The sequence below is a fragment of the Anopheles darlingi genome, chromosome 2 (assembly GCF_943734745.1).
Source record: "Anopheles darlingi chromosome 2, idAnoDarlMG_H_01, whole genome shotgun sequence".
Classification (NCBI taxonomy): domain Eukaryota; kingdom Metazoa; phylum Arthropoda; class Insecta; order Diptera; family Culicidae; genus Anopheles; species Anopheles darlingi.
The window spans coordinates 69351057-69371478 of record NC_064874.1 but is presented as its reverse complement, the minus strand read 5'-3'; the positions used below and the strand labels follow the sequence as shown (position 1 = coordinate 69371478).

Sequence of the window (20422 nt, the reverse complement as noted above, 5' to 3'; positions counted from 1 at the left end):
CCTCCACACCACCTTTTTCCGGACAGGTTCTCCCAATTTAAAGCGGATCAATTACGTATTGGCTCTGTCACCGGACAGGGACCGGAGGTGATGGAGGGAGATCGCTAGACAAGCAACTGTCCGGCCCGAGCCCCTCCCTCAAAGGAATGTAAAAACACCCGAAACGGGTTACGTTGACCGATGCAAAACGCACGCTTGCTTCGATGTGCTCCGTATGCGTTTTTTTCTTCTAAAGTTGTTTTTTTTTCCTCTATGCTTATTGTTGCCCGCGATCGACCGACCGATGACGGCGGCGACACGATTAATACCGGAGAGCGAGGAGGCGATCCGCTGCGGGTTGAACAGGTTTTTTTTTTATTTCTTTTTTCTTTTCCTTTTTCGTGGTTTTACCTTAAGTTTTGCTTTTGGCAACGGCCTGGGAACCCGAAACTGTCAAGCGAAAAAATGGTGCCAAGCGCCGGGTGCGTGCCATAACCGACCGAATGTTTCGTTGCCGGTGGATGACCCACCTTTTCCTCGCTTCTGCATCCCCTCGTCAAGGGGGCCAACGAAATAGATCAAACCAGTATGCTGAGCAGCGCGCTTTATTGATGCTTCTAATCAAATTACGAAACACTGTTAAGGAAAGCTGCCAATGTGTCAGGGGGATTTTCCGATTTTTTTACTTGTTTTTCCAAATAAATAACATAATTCCCCTTCCCGGATAGCCATCGTCATCCTCGTCGTCGTCGTCGATCCTTTGACGATGGCGCCCGGAAAACGGTGAATAAATAAATTATTATTAAAAATACTTGCACCACCTCCTTCTCTTGCCTCCTTTAGCAGACTCCACTCAGTCTCGCTTCACCGCTCTCGGTCGGTTCTGGTACGCCTTGCGATAGAAGTTAATGAATAGAAACAGGAAGATGGTAATGTTGCTGACGAAAAAGTACGTCAGCGCCCGCGGCACCTGACACTGCATGCTGTTGATGAGCACGAAGTAGCACAGCATAATGCCGAACTGCAGCAGCTGCAGCGTGGTCATGTAGCGCTTCCACCAGAGGTACTTCTGGTACTGTGGCCCCAGGGCGGCTATCAGGTAGTAGGTGTACATAATGATGTGCACGAACGAGTTCAGCACCCCGATAAAGGCGGCCTGCATTCCTGCGAGAGAGAAGACGATCGAGAAGAAGACGAAGAGAAGACAATAGAGAAACTACGGGCAGGACAAAGTTGGCGGACGTCGCTCTTCATTCCCTCCTTCCTGCTCCTAGTGCTGCTCCTACAGCTCGTAGGAAGGATTATTGTGGAAAACCAGCCCGGCGCACGGTCAAAGGCACGGCACTCACCTGGTATGTACTTGAGGTAGAACCACGTAAACAGCACCATTATCGTGTGATGGTAAACGTGCAGGAACGATACTTGGTTCTGCTTCTTCCGTAGCACGAAGAACACCGTATCCAGCAGCTCCACGATTTTCAGCATCAGATACATCCAGGCACCGTTCCATACCTGCCGAATGGAGTTGAGAGAGAGGACAAGAGTTGGATGATTCCCGATTTGTCGAGGAGTTTCGTTCTTTTTTCTGCAAAACTAATCTCAGAAAATACCGCCGATAATACGTTTGCGATATCGGAAACCGAATCGTAAATAACTGAATCTCGCTGATTGCATCTTATTGGATGACACAAGCACCGCCAGTCGTCCCGGGAAGAGGTCACGAGGTGCTCATTTAAGCCACGCCGCGCTTTGTTTCTGTTTCGGTTTTGTTTTCTGGCCGCCAGTTTCCACACTAATGCAAGCTCATTAATCAATCGGATCTCCCCCTGTTTTTTTTTTGTGCTTATGAAAGCAATAATCATCACCAGACGCACTTGGCAATGGCTTAATCAAATCATTCGCATCATTCGTGCCGGTGCCGAGAAGTGCTGACTCATCGCAAGCTCGCTCGCTGGCTGGCTGGCTACCGTTGCTGCCAGAACATTACGAGTAGTACGAACAGGGCAAGCTTCAATCTTCGGTTTAATGTTTCAAAATTGCTGTTCGCACCCAACATGATACGCAGCGGGGCCGTATGTTGCTGCCCAAAAACAAAATGGATTCCTCTCATATTCTAACGTGAACGAGCCCCGGATGGATCGTCGCTCCGGTAAAGATCATCATGGAGCACCAGAGGTGACTGAGCCTTAACCCGCAAGGTAAAGACGCGAATCAAGCAAAGACCCATCAACCATCTTGGGGCGGAAATCCCCATTTTCAGGCACCCCCTCAGATCACCATCTTTTGGGGTGTGAGTGTGAGGCAAAAACCTGAGCCAGATTGTTCGCGAGAAGTGATCGCAGACAGGGGAGCAGCTCGCCTCGCCCCTACCCAAAAAAAAATACCATTCTGGACGGGGTATAGCACCGCAGGAATGAGATCCACGTGTTCTTGGCGTTAGCCGGAACGAAATTAATCACGGTAATGAGTTTAACCTCCATCGCCCAGACCAACTGGTCAGCGGAAACGGATTGCAAGTTTGTATGTGAGAGCGAAAAGCTGGAGTTGCTGTGGAGGGCTTTTGATGCGCAAAACGCAAGCTGTTCGGCGGCGGCGGTGGCGGTGGCGGTGGCGGCCTCTGACGTCGCCGCCGTGGCGTTAATTAACTATTTAACCGAAACTCACCGTCAGCTGCAGCTCTTTGCTGACGCCCGTCATTGACGCACCGCACGATAGCGACAGATACTTGGTGAACAGCCCGGTGAAGAAGGGCTGCAGACAGAACCAGGTGGACACGACGACCTGGAGCGCGTTGTAGACGATCAGCGTGTACTTGAGCTCGAACGGCTTCCGTCGTTCCATCCAGCGCGGTCCAAACCACAGCACAAACAGCAGGTACGCCCCGGTAATGCTGAGGATCGGTGTCGGTGTCTGCATCAGCAGCCAGCTATCGATCAGGGGATCTGTGAAGGCGAACAAAAGCGAAGAAGGGCGTCAAAATACACCAAACACACAAAGAAACGCACACACCAGAAGCGGAAATTAAAGATGATGGATCCGTCGTTCACGTACCGGCACCCTGCGAGAAGTTGCTGTACTGCACCGATATCCGTTCCACGTAGTTGCTCATCTTGCCACAGACTTTAGCTTCACTTTGACACTCCGGCCGATGATATCTTGCGATCGAGTACCTCGCTTCAGTTGCACCAACACCCCACCGCCACACCACACTGCACACTCACTCACTCTCTCTGCTGTCTCTATTCACGCCGTTACAGCACAAGGCCAAGGCTCGGGCACTGGCTTCAGCGGCCACCGGGTTGGTTGGTTGGATAGATCCTCTCAAGATCACGCTCCGTTGCGAACTGAACCGGGATGCGCGGATCGGGTGGCCGCGTAAGGTTTGGCTTCCGTGGAATTCCGGCAACAAAAGTGAAACTTTTCCGCAAAAACCGGGCCCGCCGCCGTCGTCGCCAGGAGAAATTAAAGGCCCACCGTTAACGCGCGTCGCACCACCGCACCGCACCTGAAACCCTACGACTCAAAACCGTTCGCGAACCCTTCCGGGGGGCGCCCTCCTCCATCCCCTCCTAGCGGCACTGACCACAGCAGAACGCCCGGGTTGATGTTTACCTGTCCTTCTTTTTCCTCGTCGTCGCGTGGTCCTTCTTATTCTTTCCGGACCCGCGGTTTTTGATGCTTCTTGCCCTACTGTGGGCCCTATCTACCAACACAGACGCACAGACGTATCGTCATCGTCGCCTTCGCCGCCTTCGTCGTCGATCATTAAGATTGCAGCGTTGCATGCAGTTTGCGGCGATGCGCTGTTGCATCGATCGCGAAGGGTTGCCACTTGTTGTTGTCGTTGATTCTCTTCTACCTGGTCCTTTGCAGCGGATGGTCCTCTGCAATTGCCGCAACGAAAGAAAGTTCACGACGACGATGGCGACGACGACGATGGCGACGACGACGTCGCCGGTCTGATGATCGTCGAGGGCTTGAAAAAGGGGAAAGTTCAAAACACTTTCGTCCCTGGCCTGGCCACAGGTTGAAGAAGAATTTACCGCATTGTTATCCAAGTGCAGGCCGTTGTGATTGACTTACCTACCCTGCGCCGACACCGAGACAGCGGCGGCGGTCAGTCAAGTGCGCTGACATATTTGCGAGCTCATGCCTGTCAATGGATGCATTTGTTATGCCTTTAACGACACCACCAGCAGAGGACCACAGCTCTATGTGCACCGCATCTCGTACCCTTCTTCTATGACCACTGCGTGTCTAGGTGTTGTGGTCACCAGTACCACCCTTTCCGCCCGTCCGTCCGTCCTTTATTGTTTCGTTGGGCTTATGTGCACTTTCTGAAAACAATCATTCATCCACCACGCGGGCAGGCGGAGCGCGCTGATTGATGCTAAGCTTTCTCCATTAGGCAAAAGTGGAGTTCCTGTGAGTAATGGAGGTGGACGGGAGACGGCGACGCCTTGGCGGATGCAAAGGAACGCCTCATGGGAACGTTTTCCCTGCATTCATCAACCGTTTAATTGCAACCGGATGAAAGGAGTCTTCAGTGCAGTCGGGCGCGTTGCTAGCGGCAGCCTGTTGTTGTGGTTAATACAATTTAATCTCGATTGCATTGAAATGCTAGTAGCTCAACGGCGCACAAGATAAAGAAGGACAAGAACGATGGAAGGAAACATGGAACTAGGAATTTTTTGAGCAAAAAAAAATTTTCGATTCTTGCATGCAACTAGCATAAAATATTGTATGCAGCTCACGATCACGCTGACTACTTACAGGCGCAAGCAAACGTGATCGCGAGAATTTCGTCACTTATGAGAGCGGCTTTGCTTATGGTTTTAACTGAGATTAATTAATTAATAGCATGTTTCACCTCAAAAATACGATATAAATAAAAAAAATAACGCCAGCTAAAATAAACCATTCAGAAGGTCCAACAAGAATGAGACAAACTAAACAATTGTGAGAATTATGAAATAAACATAGGCATAAACTTCTTCTTTAAATCATAATAAAACAGATAATCTATACAATTAAAAACATCACGCGTTTAGTGGAGGAGAATACATATTTTGGAAAGTTAGTAGATAACCAGTGATTTACACAACGAATTTTACTACGAATTTACAATAATTACTACAAGCCGGTTGTTTAACAGCAATATGTATTCCAACAACCAAAATTCGATCTATTAGGTTTAATTTTCCAGCTTAACTGAGTAGGTTAAATGTGTTTTACATTCCCATGAATTATCTCTATCTAAATCAACGTTAAAATATATGTTTAATTGTAGCCAGTGGGTGATACATATTCCAATATATCATTCCATTTTCATAGAACAAATGCACTGCTCCAAGCTTCTGTCAATTCATTTTACTTTAATTGATTGAGACATTTTAAATAAAATCAATTTGATGACTTAATGGAGCATACAGCACTGTTAAACAGAAAACTTTAAAGCGCCTACAAATGTTCGTCTATGAATATTCTGTCTACTCACTATTATAGATAAGATACTTAACTATTGCTTCCTATGAGTCCCAATTACTGCAGTGAAACTCTTCCAACAGTAATGGAGCGGAAAATGCTGAAAGTTACTGCTTGAACTTGACTCCACGTTCTATCGCGATTTGTTCACTGAAAAACGACACTACAACCATTCCAAACAAGTGTACTCGTACCTTACCTACCACACTAATAATATTGGCACTTCAAAAGAAGGAAGAACTCCGAACAAAAAAAAAACAACCCAGCCCCTTACACATTCACCACAATTGGTCCATTCTGTGGCAACGTTTCCGTTTTCCATTTGCACTTTATCTTTTGCCATGCTGCACACGTAACTTCACTTTCGATTTCCATCGCTTCCAACCGAATCCGGAGCCATTTCCTTTCGCTCTCGTCTCCCGTCTACCTATCGTTGTGGCATTTGTCAAGCGCATGTGCTGGTAAACCTAAATGCCTTCATCGTGCGGCGTTGTCATCAGCTCTCATCGGCCACCGTACACTTCACGCATGGGCATGGGACACAATGGCTGCAATCGATGTAAATATCCACTTGAGGGCGATTAACAATGCCCAGTGGACCAGCAGCATCAAATTCGCTCACTTATCTGCCCATTGGTCTAGCGTATCGCAATTGTGATGGGCCTAAAAAACCTCCTCCAGCGATGGTCCCACGGGAGACCGGCCTCTGGAACAGCCCCAAGAGACCAGGTGTCTCTCAATTGAACGCAGGACGATGATGACAGGAACATCGGCCATAGTTCCCGTCCGTCCGGTCACGGTCCAGAAGCTGGCGCCCTCGAGAGCACTCTAATCACGCGAATCGTTTTCCCACGCAGCACAGCACAACCAACGGCGGAGACAGCTACAAAACAATTGAAAGCAAAATGTTGTTCGACCAGATTTGGAGATTACAAATGGGCGTCTGGCCAACGGGTGGGCGTGGGCCGTAGGTCGAAACCACTCAAATCTTGGATGTAGGCGCTTGTAATGATGCCAACTTCGACGAACCTTTCCAGTAACTTCATCTCTGGCAGCCGGCAGTGCTGGAACGATGCCATCATTTGGCAGGACCTATATAGCGAACGAACCGATCGTCACCATACGGTACGATGCGTCAGTGCGGAGGTAATCGTTCACATGGAATCAATAGAGATGTTGGTGCACCTTCACACACACACAACGGAGCACCGGTGCAAAACCATGTTACAACTCGCCAACCTAGGTGCTCGGTTCTGCTGTTGTGTCCTTGTCCGGTGTACCGATAAGATTCGCTGCAATGATACCAACGTCGAGCGCAGTACAGATCCGGCGTTGGGGAGTGGGTTAAAGGCTTAGGACCGAGAATCAGTGTTTAGCGTTGGGCACAATCTGAAGAGCAGAACCGTATAGACCGTGTACATGGCATCACTGCTATGTAGACATTACAGCTGAGGTCACTAATCTTAAGGCATTTTCGATGTTCGCCGTTTAGACCGAGAGGCGGCGAGAGTTGTGCGGAAGGGATTCTTCGCTGTCTGGCAGCTACTGTTATTAATTGCAAAGCTGCTACGCTCGTTGTAGTCACTCCGGAAACATGGTGCAGCTGCAGGGACGAGACTGCTGCCAACTGGGGTGTTACGGTGCTACACGCCGACTAGAAATGAACGAAGAATTGTAGGCATTACACTTGAGTGTCATTTGACACTTAGTAACTAACATTTTAAGGAGAAATTATTATGAATACTTTTACAACACTTTTTAATATGCCTTTTAATCACCATTTAGTGTCTGTTTTATGTCCTCGGGTAGAATTCGTGCTTGTGAATATATCAATACTAAACTATTAAAAGAGCGGGTTCTTTAAAAACACTCAGATCAACTCAGAGTACTCTCAGTTCGTTATAACCATTCCTACTGTATGGAAGTGTATAAAAGGGATCCCAATCAACAAAAAGCCAAATATTTCACAAACTTTAAGATGAAGTACAGGTGCATCTTTCCGTTACTGGTAGTCTTGAAGTTCCTCACAAATTCTGCAACCTGTTCGTCCTTTGCACCTCTATCATCGAACGAAACGGAGACCAAGTGCTATCAGTTGATCAACGCAGGACGATATCTACATCCAAGCAACGGTTACGATCCCGCCAATCATTATCTACGACTTGCAGCGCTTTCCAGTAACATGACGACTCCGACCGTATGGAAGTTTCTCCCAACGGAACCATCCTGCTTTCTGCTCTGTAACGTCCAAACCGGCCTCTACTTGATGGTGGATCGCAATGATCTGGCTTACACACTGGCCACGCACCAGATGAGCTCCTACAACGCGACTTCCTTCGCATTCGCTCCTTACTATCCTTACTGGCCCAAAAAGTCGGACGCGCTCGTAAAGAATCTCCTCAAATTCTACCACCTCTGCAGTAGTTCCGACAAGCAATCAAAAAACGCCGATGAGCAGCTTATCCGAGCAATCTCGAACCATCCGGCCACTGCTGCTCATCTACCAGCCTGCCAGTGGAACGTTCAGCCTACGACCTGCCCTACTGTCGACCACTGCTGCTCATAATAACGCCCGATGACCCTGGCCCGATTGATAGCGCAAAATAAATCGCGTAATATCCATCGACCGACTCGACCGGATCGGTGCAAGCTCACGCATGCTCACGCCGATGAGTGCAGTGCCAGTGGATTGTGTCATTTTGTGTGCATATCACCGGAACCATTTCCCTCCGGAGGCACACGGCAAGGTTGCTCTATTTACCGAACCCCCCCGCGATCATCCTCTCTCGGCGGGATGGGGGTTCCCATCATCATTCCACCGGTCAGTCGGTCGGTCGGTCGGTCAACAACGTTGCAACAACATCACCACTGGACTGTAATTTACATTTCTAAATACCACTCTAATGTGCACAGCGGGCACCGCGCTTATCGACACCATCGATACCGTCGCTGATGGCGCAATCTGACAGAATCTATATAAAAGTGTGTCCGCACGCCCCTGCGCTGGTCATTTCAACGGGCCTAGTCGGCGTGTTTCGTGTGTGTGTGTGTGTGTGTGTGTGTGCTTCATCAGCTCTCAGCTAACCCTAGATCACTGCCAGCATGATGATCGTGTCCTGGAGGACATGGTTGATCAGCGCACTCTACCTCCTGACGCTGGCCGTCACGGGAGGCGTCACAGAGAGCAGCTACGTCCGGGATGAAGGCGGCTGTCAGACGAGTGGTTGCGTTTCGCAGCAGGGCTGCGTTCCACGTTACAGCCAGTATACGACGGCCCTCTACTGTCAACGGTGCATCATCGATCGTTGCCGGTCGGTGGAAGCGAACATGCCACGTCGCGTCTGCTATTACCTAATCTCAATCGCCAGTGGTCAACGATTAGCTGCGGCCGAGAACTACGATCGTCGAACAAGCCAACGGTACGCCTCCGTACTGTACACCAGTGATCGTGCTGATAATGACGAACGTGGCCATGATAAGTGGCATCTGATCGGAAGTGGACGTGGCCATGACTACTACATTCGTAACTTTCGTACCGGAGAGTATCTGCGAGTGCAGGAGAACAACTTTGCGTACTTGGCGCAGGGTCAACCGATCGATGATAGCTTCCTCTTTAAGCCGCATCTGGTCGATGGATCCTGGTCCTGTGTGTTGCTACAGTCCGTCTGCTACGGTGGCTATCTGTACGGCGAGCGATACTCAGCGGCCAGCAATTTCGTGCTGATGACGCGCGATCTGCAACGCTGCTACCGGGAAAGCTTATGGCGAGTGACGTCCGTGTACTGTTGAGGGCGCTTGCGTGTGCATGTGTGTGTGTGTGCCTTGTTGAAAATCGTTAGATAATCTGTGTGCGAGGAAGTACTCAATGTTTTGCAAAAGGAACGATACTACTAAACGTGCTTTTTGGTGAACTAAAATTAGATTCGAATGTTATTTCGGTGTTCAAGAAGTTTCCAGAGTGTTTTATTTATTAAAACCAAAGCCAAATTTGTTTATTAACAACCTTACTAGCGATAATACAAAAATCGTATCATTTTTAATCCAATTCAACGAACAGCAATTATTGTGTACCGAAAATGCAATACCCAAAAAACCCGAAAGTCTTCTGCCGTGACATACCGTGAGATGTAATTTCCATTAAACTGTATTCATAAGCCATCCCGCTGGGTCTCTACCATCCGGTCCCCACGTTGCTGGCCCACTGCCAAACACGAAAAGACAATTCGTTCCAGTCCGTCAAACGCAGCTCGCTCGAAGTCAATTAAAAGCCCAAAGTTTCCTCTCCGCTGCTTTCCGTCTTGCGTCTTCCGCAAGATTTCCCAAGTTTGTGCCCCCCCCCCCCCCCCCGCCGAAAAAAGAAGCACAAAAGGTTAAAATAAACGCCACAAAATAGCATACGGGAGCCATTTTTTCGGTGCAACTCGAACGCGATCCACCAAAATGGCTGACAGCCAGGGGCGCGCATATCCGGAGCACTCCGAGACACAGATCAAGGACTTTTTAAGGGTAGGGTGACAGACCGCACCAAAAGGCCATTTCGATGCAACTTGCCAAGAAGCATCATTCGGCGGGGACAACAGACAGAAAAAGAGAACGAAAAAAAACCCTCACCCGAAAGCCTCAGCCCCAAAAAACCAGCAAACCGTAAAAATCTCATTTTATGCAACGATGATGCACCGGTCCGGCGGTCCGACGGTCCGACGGTCCGGATCCCCGAAGAGGTCCACATTTGCACAGCATGCTTTGGCACTTGCTTTTCGTCCTTCTTTGTTGCCGGCGATTTCTTCAGCGAACGAACGCCCCGTCGGTGGGGGGCTTCTAAGATGTGACCCTCGCCTCAAATTCATAAAGAGACGCGCGCTCTTTCGTTTCCCGGGCTCGGGGTGGCCTCGGCGACCGGCGGTGAGGGTCGACGGAAATGAAAACAAACCTCCCTGCCGTCTCCACTACCTTTTCTCCTAGCCCCCAAAACGGTCACACAGGGTGTCCTCAGGGAAACTAATTAAATTTCTGCTAAACTTTCCACGGCATTTCCGGTACCAGCATGCCGCCAGCCTGCCGGTATGGTGTTGGTGCTCAGAGGTGGTGCGCCGGGCACACGAATTGGAGTCACCGCGGTTCAGCTGCTCCAGGAGTCATGTCATGTTGCTTGCTACTTTTGCTGGGGGGGAGCATGAATCACGCGCAAAGGGAAAGAGAAAGGGAGGGGAAAGCGCCAACCTGAACCTTGTTATATACCCAATTACACCGTTCGCCTCAACCTTTTTTTGTGTGCCATTTGTACGACCGGAACCATTGCAACAAAACAAAACACCACCGATGGGCTGTTGCTTTGGCGGATTCGGTCCGACTCTCGGCATCGAGTTCGAGCACTATCCAAAGGAGAAAAAATGTAATTTTCCAAACAGCACCATCACCAGCAGCAGTAGCATTGGCAGCAGCAGCAGCAGCAGCAGCAAGAGCGTGTCTGATGACTCCCCTGATGGAAGACAGAGAAACGGAGCGAAAGGAGTGCACCATCTTTAACCCGCTTTTGAAGTGGGTATGTGTGTGTGTGTTTGTGTGTGTGAGTATCCTTGGCGAGGATCCTTCGAACGAGCAGAAGCTTCGAAAGCCATGACACGGACACGGCCATAAGAGGGCTACTGCGGCATCATTAGGAAACGAAAATCTCGACAACAGAGTCACTAGTGGCCAAAGGGCCTCAGGGCTCTCTCTCTATCTCGCTCTCTGGAACTACTGTAGACCGTGGAGCACACTGAAGCTTCGTGCAGATGAAACGCAGACGTATCTTCCTTCTTCCTTTGGTGCAAAACGCTACAGAGTTGCCAACTGCGATGGCGACGTCCAGACCATCAGAGAACCTAGGCCAGCCTAGACCAGGACAGGACAGGACAGGACAGGCCAGGTGGCCAGACTAGGCCAGCAGATGATAATGAATACACATTTCCGGACGCACACGCCCGTTCTGCGCGCGCGACAATCATTGGCTCAAGAAGCGCAGCAGCTGCTTCTTCTCGGTTTCTGCGGACAAGACACGCGGACGCGGACGCGGAGACACAGTGGCGACAACGACACGGACAACATAAATCCATTGCACACTGTTCCGATGGGAGCGCCTCATCTCGTCCAGTTGCATTGCTGCGCAAAACACCGAACACTATTCCCAGAACAACAAAAGAAGATGGGTTAGAGTGAAAAGCGCACAAAAAATAAAACACACACACACAGAGTTGAGATTTCCACTGTGTTGCGCACTGGACAGGGACGAAATGAGAATCGGTCCGCAGCAAATGATGCTGCACGGTGCGGATTGTGATGCGCTTGGCTTCGATGGGTGGAAAAGTGGGTCTCGTGTCGAAGCTGCCTCTTCTTCTCCTCGCCTTCAGGAATTGTTTGAGTTTTAAGACATTTTTGCAAACGGGATTTGTGATTAGAAAAAACTTTTGTATAACGTATAACATAGGAACAATGTCAAAACTCCTCTTTAAGTTCCAGATCTGTTAAACATTTGAGTGGGAAAACAAAAATAAAGCTTCTTCTGTTAACCTATTTATTGTATTTAATAACAGTGTTATATATCATAGTCCACTTTGGTTGCTATGCTAGAAATATATATATAAGGCAGAGCAACCAGGCGGTTAGTTAGTTAACAGTATTGAAGAAGAATAAACCAATACGTTACATTGGCGACGAGAGAAAAATGAATAAGCCACCAGAGTTCAACATTGAAGATTCCTGGCCGATTTACCAGGAGCGCCTGGAAAGATTCTTCGTGGCGTACGATTTGGACGACGATGAAAAGCAAGCTGCCCTTCTTTTAACTTCGGTTTCCGTCGAAGTGTACCAAATCGTGCGCGATCTGTGTTTTCCGAGTAAACCAGAAGAAAAAACGTTTAATGAACTCTGTGGTGTTTTACGGCAACGCTTTATGCCGACAGTGGTTGTTTTTCGGGAACGCTCGATTTTCTTTGAAGCGCGTCAAGGGGACACCGAAACAATCGTGGAATGGGCAACTCGTTTAAAGAAGCTGTCGAGCAGTTGTGAGTTTGGAGGAAATTTGAATGAAATGGTTAAGAACATGTTCGTAGTGGGATTACGCCGTGGTCCAGTTTTTGATCGCATTTGTGAAGAAGAAATCTCAGCAACCTACGATCAATTGGTGAAATTGGCAATGAAAAAGGAAGCGACTCTTTTACAACGTGGTACAGTTTTTCGAATTCAAAAAGCAAATACCAAGATTGAAAGGCCAAAGAAAGAAGAACTGAAATGTTTTAGTTGTGGAAAAGGAGACCACGATTTTCGAAAATGCCAGTATAAAAATTACGTTTGCAAATTTTGTAAGAAAAAAGGACATTTGGGCAAAGTGTGCACTGCCAAGAATTATTCGTCGGAAAAGAAACATGAACAGAAATCGCCAAAGATAAGTCATTTACGTTTAAATAACGTCGAATATCTCCCGCCTGTATTGCAAGAAGTTTTCGTAAACAAGAGATCAATTGAATTTGAAATAGATACCGGAAGCCCTGTGAATGCAATTTCAAAAGCATTATTCGACAACCTATTTCCTTACGAAACGTTAAAAACCGATGTGAATGAAGAGTTTTTGTGCTATAACGGTAGTGTTTTCCGTGCTCTTGGAAAGTTTGTGGCTGAAATGAAGTTCAAAAATCACGTATCCAAGGAGGAAATTTTCGTTTTCGATGGAAATCGACACCCATTGCTTGGAAGACAAACGATGTCTAGATGGGGTTTGAAGATAGATTTCTGCGTTTTGTCAGTGCCCGAAGTAAATTCAGAAACCTTGGAAAACATTTTGAAAAAGCACGAAACAGTTTTCAATGGTGACTTGGGTTGTTTGAAAAATACGAAAGTGCATCTACCTTTGATCGAAGGAGCAGTGCCAAAATTTTTCAAACCCAGAAAAGTTCCGTTAGCTTTCAAGGAGAAGGTAGAAGATGAATTGGATCGTTTAGAAAAAAGCGGAATAATTACTAAGGCATCGGCGGCAGATGCGGAATGGGGAACTCCGTTAGTTCCTGTTTTGAAGAAAGATTCGTCTGTTCGACTTTGTGCGGATTATCGTGTTACAGTAAATCCGTTTTTGAAAGATTACCATCATCCATTACCAATTATTGATGAGATTTTTGCGGCATTGCAAGGTGGTCAACATTTTTCGAAGTTAGATCTCAAAAATGCCTATAATCAATTGGAATTAGATGAAGAAGCACGTACGCTTTTGGCTTGGAGCACTCATCGAGGAATATTCCTTATGAATTGTTTGCCTTTTGGAACGAAGACAGCATGTTCCATTTTTCAAGCTACTCTGGAGAAGGTTTTGCAAGGATGTCATGGAACAGTTATTTATCTGGACGATGTGATGGTAACTGGTTCTAACACGGAAGAACATTTGAATAATTTGGATCGAGTTTTGCAGCGGTTGAAGGACAACGGTCTGTTACTGAACAGACAAAAATGTGAATTTTTCAAGACAGAGGTGAAATTCCTTGGGCATCGTATTGACAAAGATGGTTTACACAAGGATCCTGATAAGGTAAAAGCCATCCTTAATGTAGCAAGACCATCAAATATCAAAGAAGTTCGGTCATTTGTTGGTTTGGTAAATTACTACGGTAAATTTTGCTCCAATTTGGCATCCAACCTGCAACCTTTATATGATCTGCTGAAGGATGGTGTTGACTTCGCTTGGACAGAAAGACAACAGCAGGCGTTTGAAAATGCGAAAAAGCTTATTTCTGGAGAATCTGTTTTGGCTCACTATGATCGAAGTCTTCCGATTAAACTCTATTGTGATGCGTCGAATGCTGGAGTTGGTGCAGTGATCACACATGTTTTTCCGGATAAGAGTGAACGTCCTATATCATTTTGTTCAAGAGTATTCAAGAAACACGAAAATAATTACTCAACCATTGATCGAGAAGCATTGGCGATATATTATGGAATCAAGAAATTCTATAATTATTTGGCTGGACGACATTTTATACTTATAACCGATCACAAGCCATTGATTGGTTTATTTAGCACAAAAGGAGTTCCTGAAACAGCCGCTAGACGTTTACAACGCTGGGCTGTATTTTTAACAAATTTCGATTATGAGATCCAGCATGTTAAAGGAATGGATAATACGGCAGCAGATTTCCTATCTCGTTTTCCATTAAATGCGACTGAAGATGATACGGATTATGCAGAACTCGAAGAAGAACCGTCGAATTTCATTAGTTTTATTGAATCTGCGACTCGTTCGTTAGTTGAACGAAAACAACTGGTGATTGAAAGTCGTCGGGACATTATCATAAGTCGTATAATCGAATATTTGAAATCTGGTTGGCCTCAGAATATTCCAGAAGAAGAAGTCAAGAAATTCCATTCAAAAAGAGAAGAGCTAAGTGTAGAAGAAGGTGTTCTACTTTGGGGATACCGCATTGTTGTACCTTCTAAATTGCGTAGGAGCATACTTCAGGAGCTACATTCTGCTCATCTTGGAATAGTGAAAATGAAGAGTTTAGCTCGTGCGTATTTCTGGTGGCCGTCTATGGATAAGGAGATTGAAGAAATCGGAAAAAGATGCGAAACAGTTAACAGTATTGAAGAAGAATAAACCAATACGTTACAAACAGTTTCTGCGAAAACATTTCTAAACAATCCAATTCAAATGCTAAGCTACCCAGACAAGAGCGAACCGTACAAAAGCAGCTCCACCAAACGATGGCGCAAACGATGCTCAACGATTGTCCTCTTGTTCACCATCGACAAACACACACACACACCACGGCACACGACAATGCGGGACCTCGGCATTACGCAGTCTTGATGCTCTTGCTGCAGTGTAGCAGCGAGCGGAGTTTCCCACTGCCACTGTTGTTGTGTCGCCGCTTTTCCATTTCCAATTTCAGGGAAAATGCACATAATTACGACATTCATTGGCCGTTCATCGTTCCTTCGTCCGTTGTTGCATCGTCCTCGCTTTCTTTCGCTTCCATCCCCTTCCCTTACTCTTCCCATTTTCCTCTCTATCAGTCGGTTTCCCTGTTTAAAATTGTCGTCGGCACTCCCCCGCCCGCCGCCAGTGTTCTTCGCTTATTTGTGTGTCAGTACGCTCCTCTATCGACCGCCATCGCCGGTGGAAAATGTTTAGACTCTCGAGAATTTTCCGCCCGAGAAAACAACAATCCCGTGCCCGGCACTGCGACAGCATTAATGGCGTAACGGTGAGACGATTGGTAGAAATTAAAGAACGTTTGTGCTCTAATTGGGCTACATTAGCTACGCCAGGTTCAGGTTCAGCTGCTCGCCTGTTCTTCTAAACCGGCCATTGTTGTTTGATTAGAATTTTCCCGGTTTTTCGTGCCCCAAAACAGGAGTGACGATGAAGGCTAAAGCTGAACGCTTTGTCGGATGCGTTGCAGAGCATCCTTTTCTTTTTTTTTTTTAATGCAAAACAGCCATCACTCACATTACAGCCACAGCTGCACAGTAGACACCAGAGGTCCGTACACACACACACACACGACCAAAGCGGCCGTTTCTCGCACAAATGGCTGCCCATATCCGATGGTAGCCTATCCTTCTGCGCGACGGCGCTCTTCATCTCGGCCCATCGCCAAATCTCTATCGTGCACTCTTCACCACGTCACATAAATCAATGCGCGAGTGGGCTACGTAAACGCTGTCAAATTAAGAGGAATAACAATATTTATGGCCATTGTCACCGGGAGCCCTTCCGTTTCCGCCCAGTCCCAGAGGTTCGCGGTTGCCACTGTCACTTCCGATAAGGTTCACCGAAGCCGTGCGCGTCCCGGTGCGAAGAGATTTTGCATTTTTTATTCGCCTCCGCCTTTTCTGCCAGGCCTTCCGTGGAAAAACAGCCGGCAACCGGGGCTCTGAATCGTGGTCCTTGCTGGTCCATCGGTCGGCCATGCGCGTACTTAGTGTGCCCGCGAGCCCGCGAGTACGGGTAAGGGCATCAATTTTCATGTTGTAAACATTAGCATTCCCACAGCAGCGGCCCCTTCGCTGGGGCTACAGTGACAGTGAGCGTCCGTTTGGGGCTCGGTTTCGTTCAGCTTTCTAAGGGAAGAAGGACACACAAGAGAGGGTGCCGTACGACTCACAGATTACTCACAGGGCTGCGTAACGCATCGTGCAAATAATTTATTGTTTAATGCTGGGAGTGAATTGTCGACAAAGGCAGCTGGCTGACGGTTGGTTTTGGAAGGTTTGAACGCTTGAATCAAAACGGGGTAAAACGGGGTTATTTATAAAAATAAGAAAGAGCTGCATTCAGCACTTTAAATCAAAACATTTATATTTAAAAGAACAGCCAAAGATCTGCTTTAAAATTAAAGCAATAAATAGATTAAATGTTCCCAACACTGTAAACATTAGAAAGATTTACGATGAAAAGATGATACTCGATTAATCAGATAAGTTCAAACCCGGTTGAATCTCCTGCAGGATCTTCGAAACTTGATTCAAAATCAAGTTCGTTAGAAACACTTCTTTCTAATTACTTTATGATGCTCTGTTAGTCCCAAGCACAGCACAGGAGTCACATTCTCTTATTCTTATTCTTATTCTCTTTCTTTTTCGTTCTCTTTCTCTCTCTCTCTCTCTCTCTCTCTCTTCCTTTTTCTCTGTCTTTTTCTCTCTATTCTTGTATTAGACGTTCTTCTTAGCCAACGCAAACCAAAGGAGCAACCACCATCTTGCGCGAGCGACATCGAATGTCTTCAAATAAATTACCCTGCTTAACGGACACGCGGGACGTGCCGCACCGAAGGAGAAGATGGCCGAAAGATAAACCCCTCCCCCTGGGTGATACACTCCCCCCCCCCTCCTTTTGGTGGTACACGCTACTCGACGACTCCGGTCCGTTCGACTCTAATTTGTGCAAATCGATTTAGCACCCCCTGGGCTGACTGCCTCTCTGGCACCGCGAAGGGAAGGCCTCCCTGAAGGGTTGGCCCCGCTCGACCAGGCACCAGAGCTTTGCTGGTTTGAAACCAAAAATGGACGACCAGCAGCAGCTCGATCGTGAGTTCGATCCCCGGGAATTTGTTAGGACAAAACGGCGTTTGTTATTGCATTTGAATCATTCGCCCACGTTGTTCCCCGTTCCAGCATATCTACTGCTGCTGCAACCAATGCTGTCCGATGTCCGAGCTGCGTGCTTCTTTCATCTAGCGCCAGCATCTTCACCGTTGCCCGGTACATTCTTCTTTCGTCCTTTTTTTCGGTCTCTTGGTGTCGACGATTCCGCGTACAGCGTTCGTTTCTGCGACGCTCGTCACTAATGCCTGCCGGGTCACGAAACGAGGGCCAGCGGGACCGAACCAGCCCGGTAAGAGCGGTACATTCGTTTCCGCCGAACCGATCGCTTTTATATATTCCACTCAGGTTCTGATTGAGACTAAAGTGATTCTCATTTGGAGCAAATAAAATTTCGCTTTGTTACCGAATCCAGGAACCCGGCCTGGGACGGGAGGGGCGGGGGGGGGAACAGGGAAACTGGCCACCGCCGAACCAGCTTGGCTTGGTCTTATCTATTTGGACGCCCACCCAACTCCCTTCCACCCTTGGAATGATTCACATTCCTTGCAGAGCGGCACGCAAAGCGAGGAAACTGCTTGAGTCTGATTTTTCCTATCGATTCCAACACTTAACTTCCAACCCCCTCACCTTCCCCTCACTATCCTCCTGCCCCCGCACCCCACCACCGGGTTGGTGCCAAGGCCAACAAGTAAAAATCGGAAAAAGTCGTTCACGAGCACCAAATGCAACCATCTCGGCACTCGTGGCGTGGCGGCGAACACTTGGCAGTGGCACCGGCCCCCTGAGCCGAACCAAACCAGAGGACAACAGACCGAGGGAAGGTAACCGCATTCGACAAAAATTTAAATTGTAAAATCTTGAAAATATAATTTGCATATTTTATGGGCGCGATATTTATTCAAATTGAACTTTAAAAGATTATGTAGCCTGTAGCCGGGGAACGAAGTGGATTGATAAAAAAAACGGTGAGGGAAGGAGAGAGAACAAGGGGGAATGGAGCGCGAGGCTGCACACCAACAACCACTTTCTGGCCAATGATTCTAACACGGGCACAACCCGGAACGAACGACGACACACAGTGAGTCCAAACCAAGCCAAGAAAAGTCCCGAAAAAACAAGATTAGGTCAGAGAGGCAGCGGCATCGGCCAGCAACGACAAGCCGTTTGATAAACTAACCTACCAAAAGCAGCGCGGAATGCCAGAAATCACGCCACGAAAAAGTTGGTCGTATTCTCTATCTCTTTCTCTCGTTCGCACAGATTTGGCAAAGATTTGGACAGTCAATTGAGCTCGTTTATTTGGTGTAAAAGTTTTGCCGATTTTTTGCTTCAAAAGCACGTTTCGAAGGGTCTACAATCAAGAGATTATTCAAAAGGTGCCTATAAATGGCGAAATATTTGAATATTGCATCGATCTGGTGGAATCGGAACATACGTTGCTTTCATATTGAGCAAATTCCAGTTAATTAATCAATAATTCAGTGAAAAAATTTATTCATTAACACATCATGGTGAATAACTTTTTACTTTTTTGATACAAGTGTAAATTGTTGGCTCTACAAAAGTTGTGCGAAATAAAACCGATTGTATTGATATTGATTTTTAGAACCGATTTCCCCTTATATTGCAGAAAACTGACACGGATATGGTGGAAAAGATAATACAATTTTAATAAATTGAAATGTCTTCTTGAAAAAATAGATGATATTATGTTTAATCGTTTAATCATTATCGAACGATTTGCTATCGTAAAATAGATTTTGAGGATTGAAATCATTCTTGCGTTCATGGAACAGGTTTTTGACATGCGGTTAACGATCGATAAGTGTTCGGTTTAATGAAGGGCAAATGCTTCTGTATCATGCTCTACCTAGATCATAAAATTCTTCTGAACCGTTCATCAGAAAAACCATCAATTTACATATTTTTTTAACTTTAAACACTGCCTATGACGATGCTTAAATATATTATGAGATATATAATAGAGATGAGATACATAATATAAATATATTATGAACTTGATAATAGATTTTATTTATTTAGATAGAGAATATACTGACATATCATTCCATTCACAATACTAATTTAGACTGTCAATCAATTAATGTTACTGATACTGTTAATTAATGTGTTTAAGAGTAAAAACTCAAACCTCATCTCAATATTTACACTGCTACGACATTATTTATATCAAATCACCGAATCTCAATTTTCGAGGCGACATTTGTCACTCTATTTACACAACTAATGTTCGATCCAACAAACCTTCCCCAAAAACGCTGACACGAACGTGAAAACCCACCTATCCCCGTCCTCGTGTTCTGTGGCCTAGCAATCCAGCAGAGCAAATGGCCGATAGCTGTCAGTCATGAGGAAAGTTCGTGTCGCGCAACCTTGTCGGGACACACGCACCGGAAGACCACGAGAAACAATTCAACCATCCAACCAACCACCAGGATTACCAAATAGCTGATGCAAAATCAAAGGAAGTGAAACTTTCTCTCCACGAACACGAACACCCGAAACCGTTCATCCAAAAGATTGTAGCGGTCCAGGGAGGTGGAGAAAACTTTTTGACCCCCACGCCCCTCCCGCAAACTATTGTTATTGTTGCTTCCAGAAAGTAGGCGCAGCAGTTTAGCACCGGACCAAACATCCTCCTACCGAATTGCGTTAACGACCAGGAACGCGGTCAATGCCGAGCCGATCTGGCCGACGAAATTTCTTCGCACTGTGCTGCCGGACAAGTTGGTGGCAGTTGGTGCCGGGCCTGCCACGTCAACACCAGCGCCACCTGGTAGCCACCGAAAAACTTGCTAATGCCACCTGCCATAATTCCTTGCCAACCGCAAGTCCAAATCTCACACTGCCGCCCACTGCAGACGTC

General features: G+C 46.9%; 2 protein-coding genes across 2 annotated transcripts; one reads left to right on the top strand and one right to left on the bottom strand.

The window, feature by feature from the left end:
- Positions 1–832: 832 nt before the first annotated feature.
- LOC125952402 (elongation of very long chain fatty acids protein 4) lies at positions 833–3109 on the bottom strand. The gene is made up of 4 exons (XM_049681855.1): positions 3031–3109; positions 2644–2921; positions 1329–1491; positions 833–1143 (listed from the first exon to the last, which is right to left on the bottom strand). The coding sequence occupies exons 1-4, from the start codon at positions 3086–3088 to the stop codon at positions 833–835; spliced, it is 810 nt and encodes a 269-aa protein (XP_049537812.1). The 5' UTR covers positions 3089–3109.
- A 5380-nt stretch (positions 3110–8489) lies between these two features.
- LOC125952414 (uncharacterized) lies at positions 8490–9429 on the top strand. The gene has a single exon (XM_049681873.1). It carries the CDS (start codon positions 8566–8568, stop codon positions 9250–9252), a length of 687 nt encoding a protein of 228 aa, XP_049537830.1. The 5' UTR covers positions 8490–8565; the 3' UTR covers positions 9253–9429.
- The last annotated feature ends 10993 nt before the right edge of the window (positions 9430–20422 follow it).

What these genes read in the sequence shown, in the direction of transcription:
- LOC125952402 (XM_049681855.1), bottom strand. Translation starts at nt 3,088, where the DNA reads ATGAGCAACTACGTGGAACGGATATCGGTGCAGTACAGCAACTTCTCG. An exon ending in GCAAAGAGCTGCAGCTGACG is followed by an intron (nt 1,492 to 2,643) that starts GTGAGTTTCGGT and finishes TCCATTCGGCAG; the next exon opens with GTATGGAACGGTGCCTGGAT. An exon ending in CTACCTCAAGTACATACCAG is followed by an intron (nt 1,144 to 1,328) that starts GTGAGTGCCGTG and finishes TCTCTCTCGCAG; the next exon opens with GAATGCAGGCCGCCTTTATC.
- LOC125952414 (XM_049681873.1), top strand. Translation starts at nt 8,566, where the DNA reads ATGATGATCGTGTCCTGGAGGACATGGTTGATCAGCGCACTCTACCTC.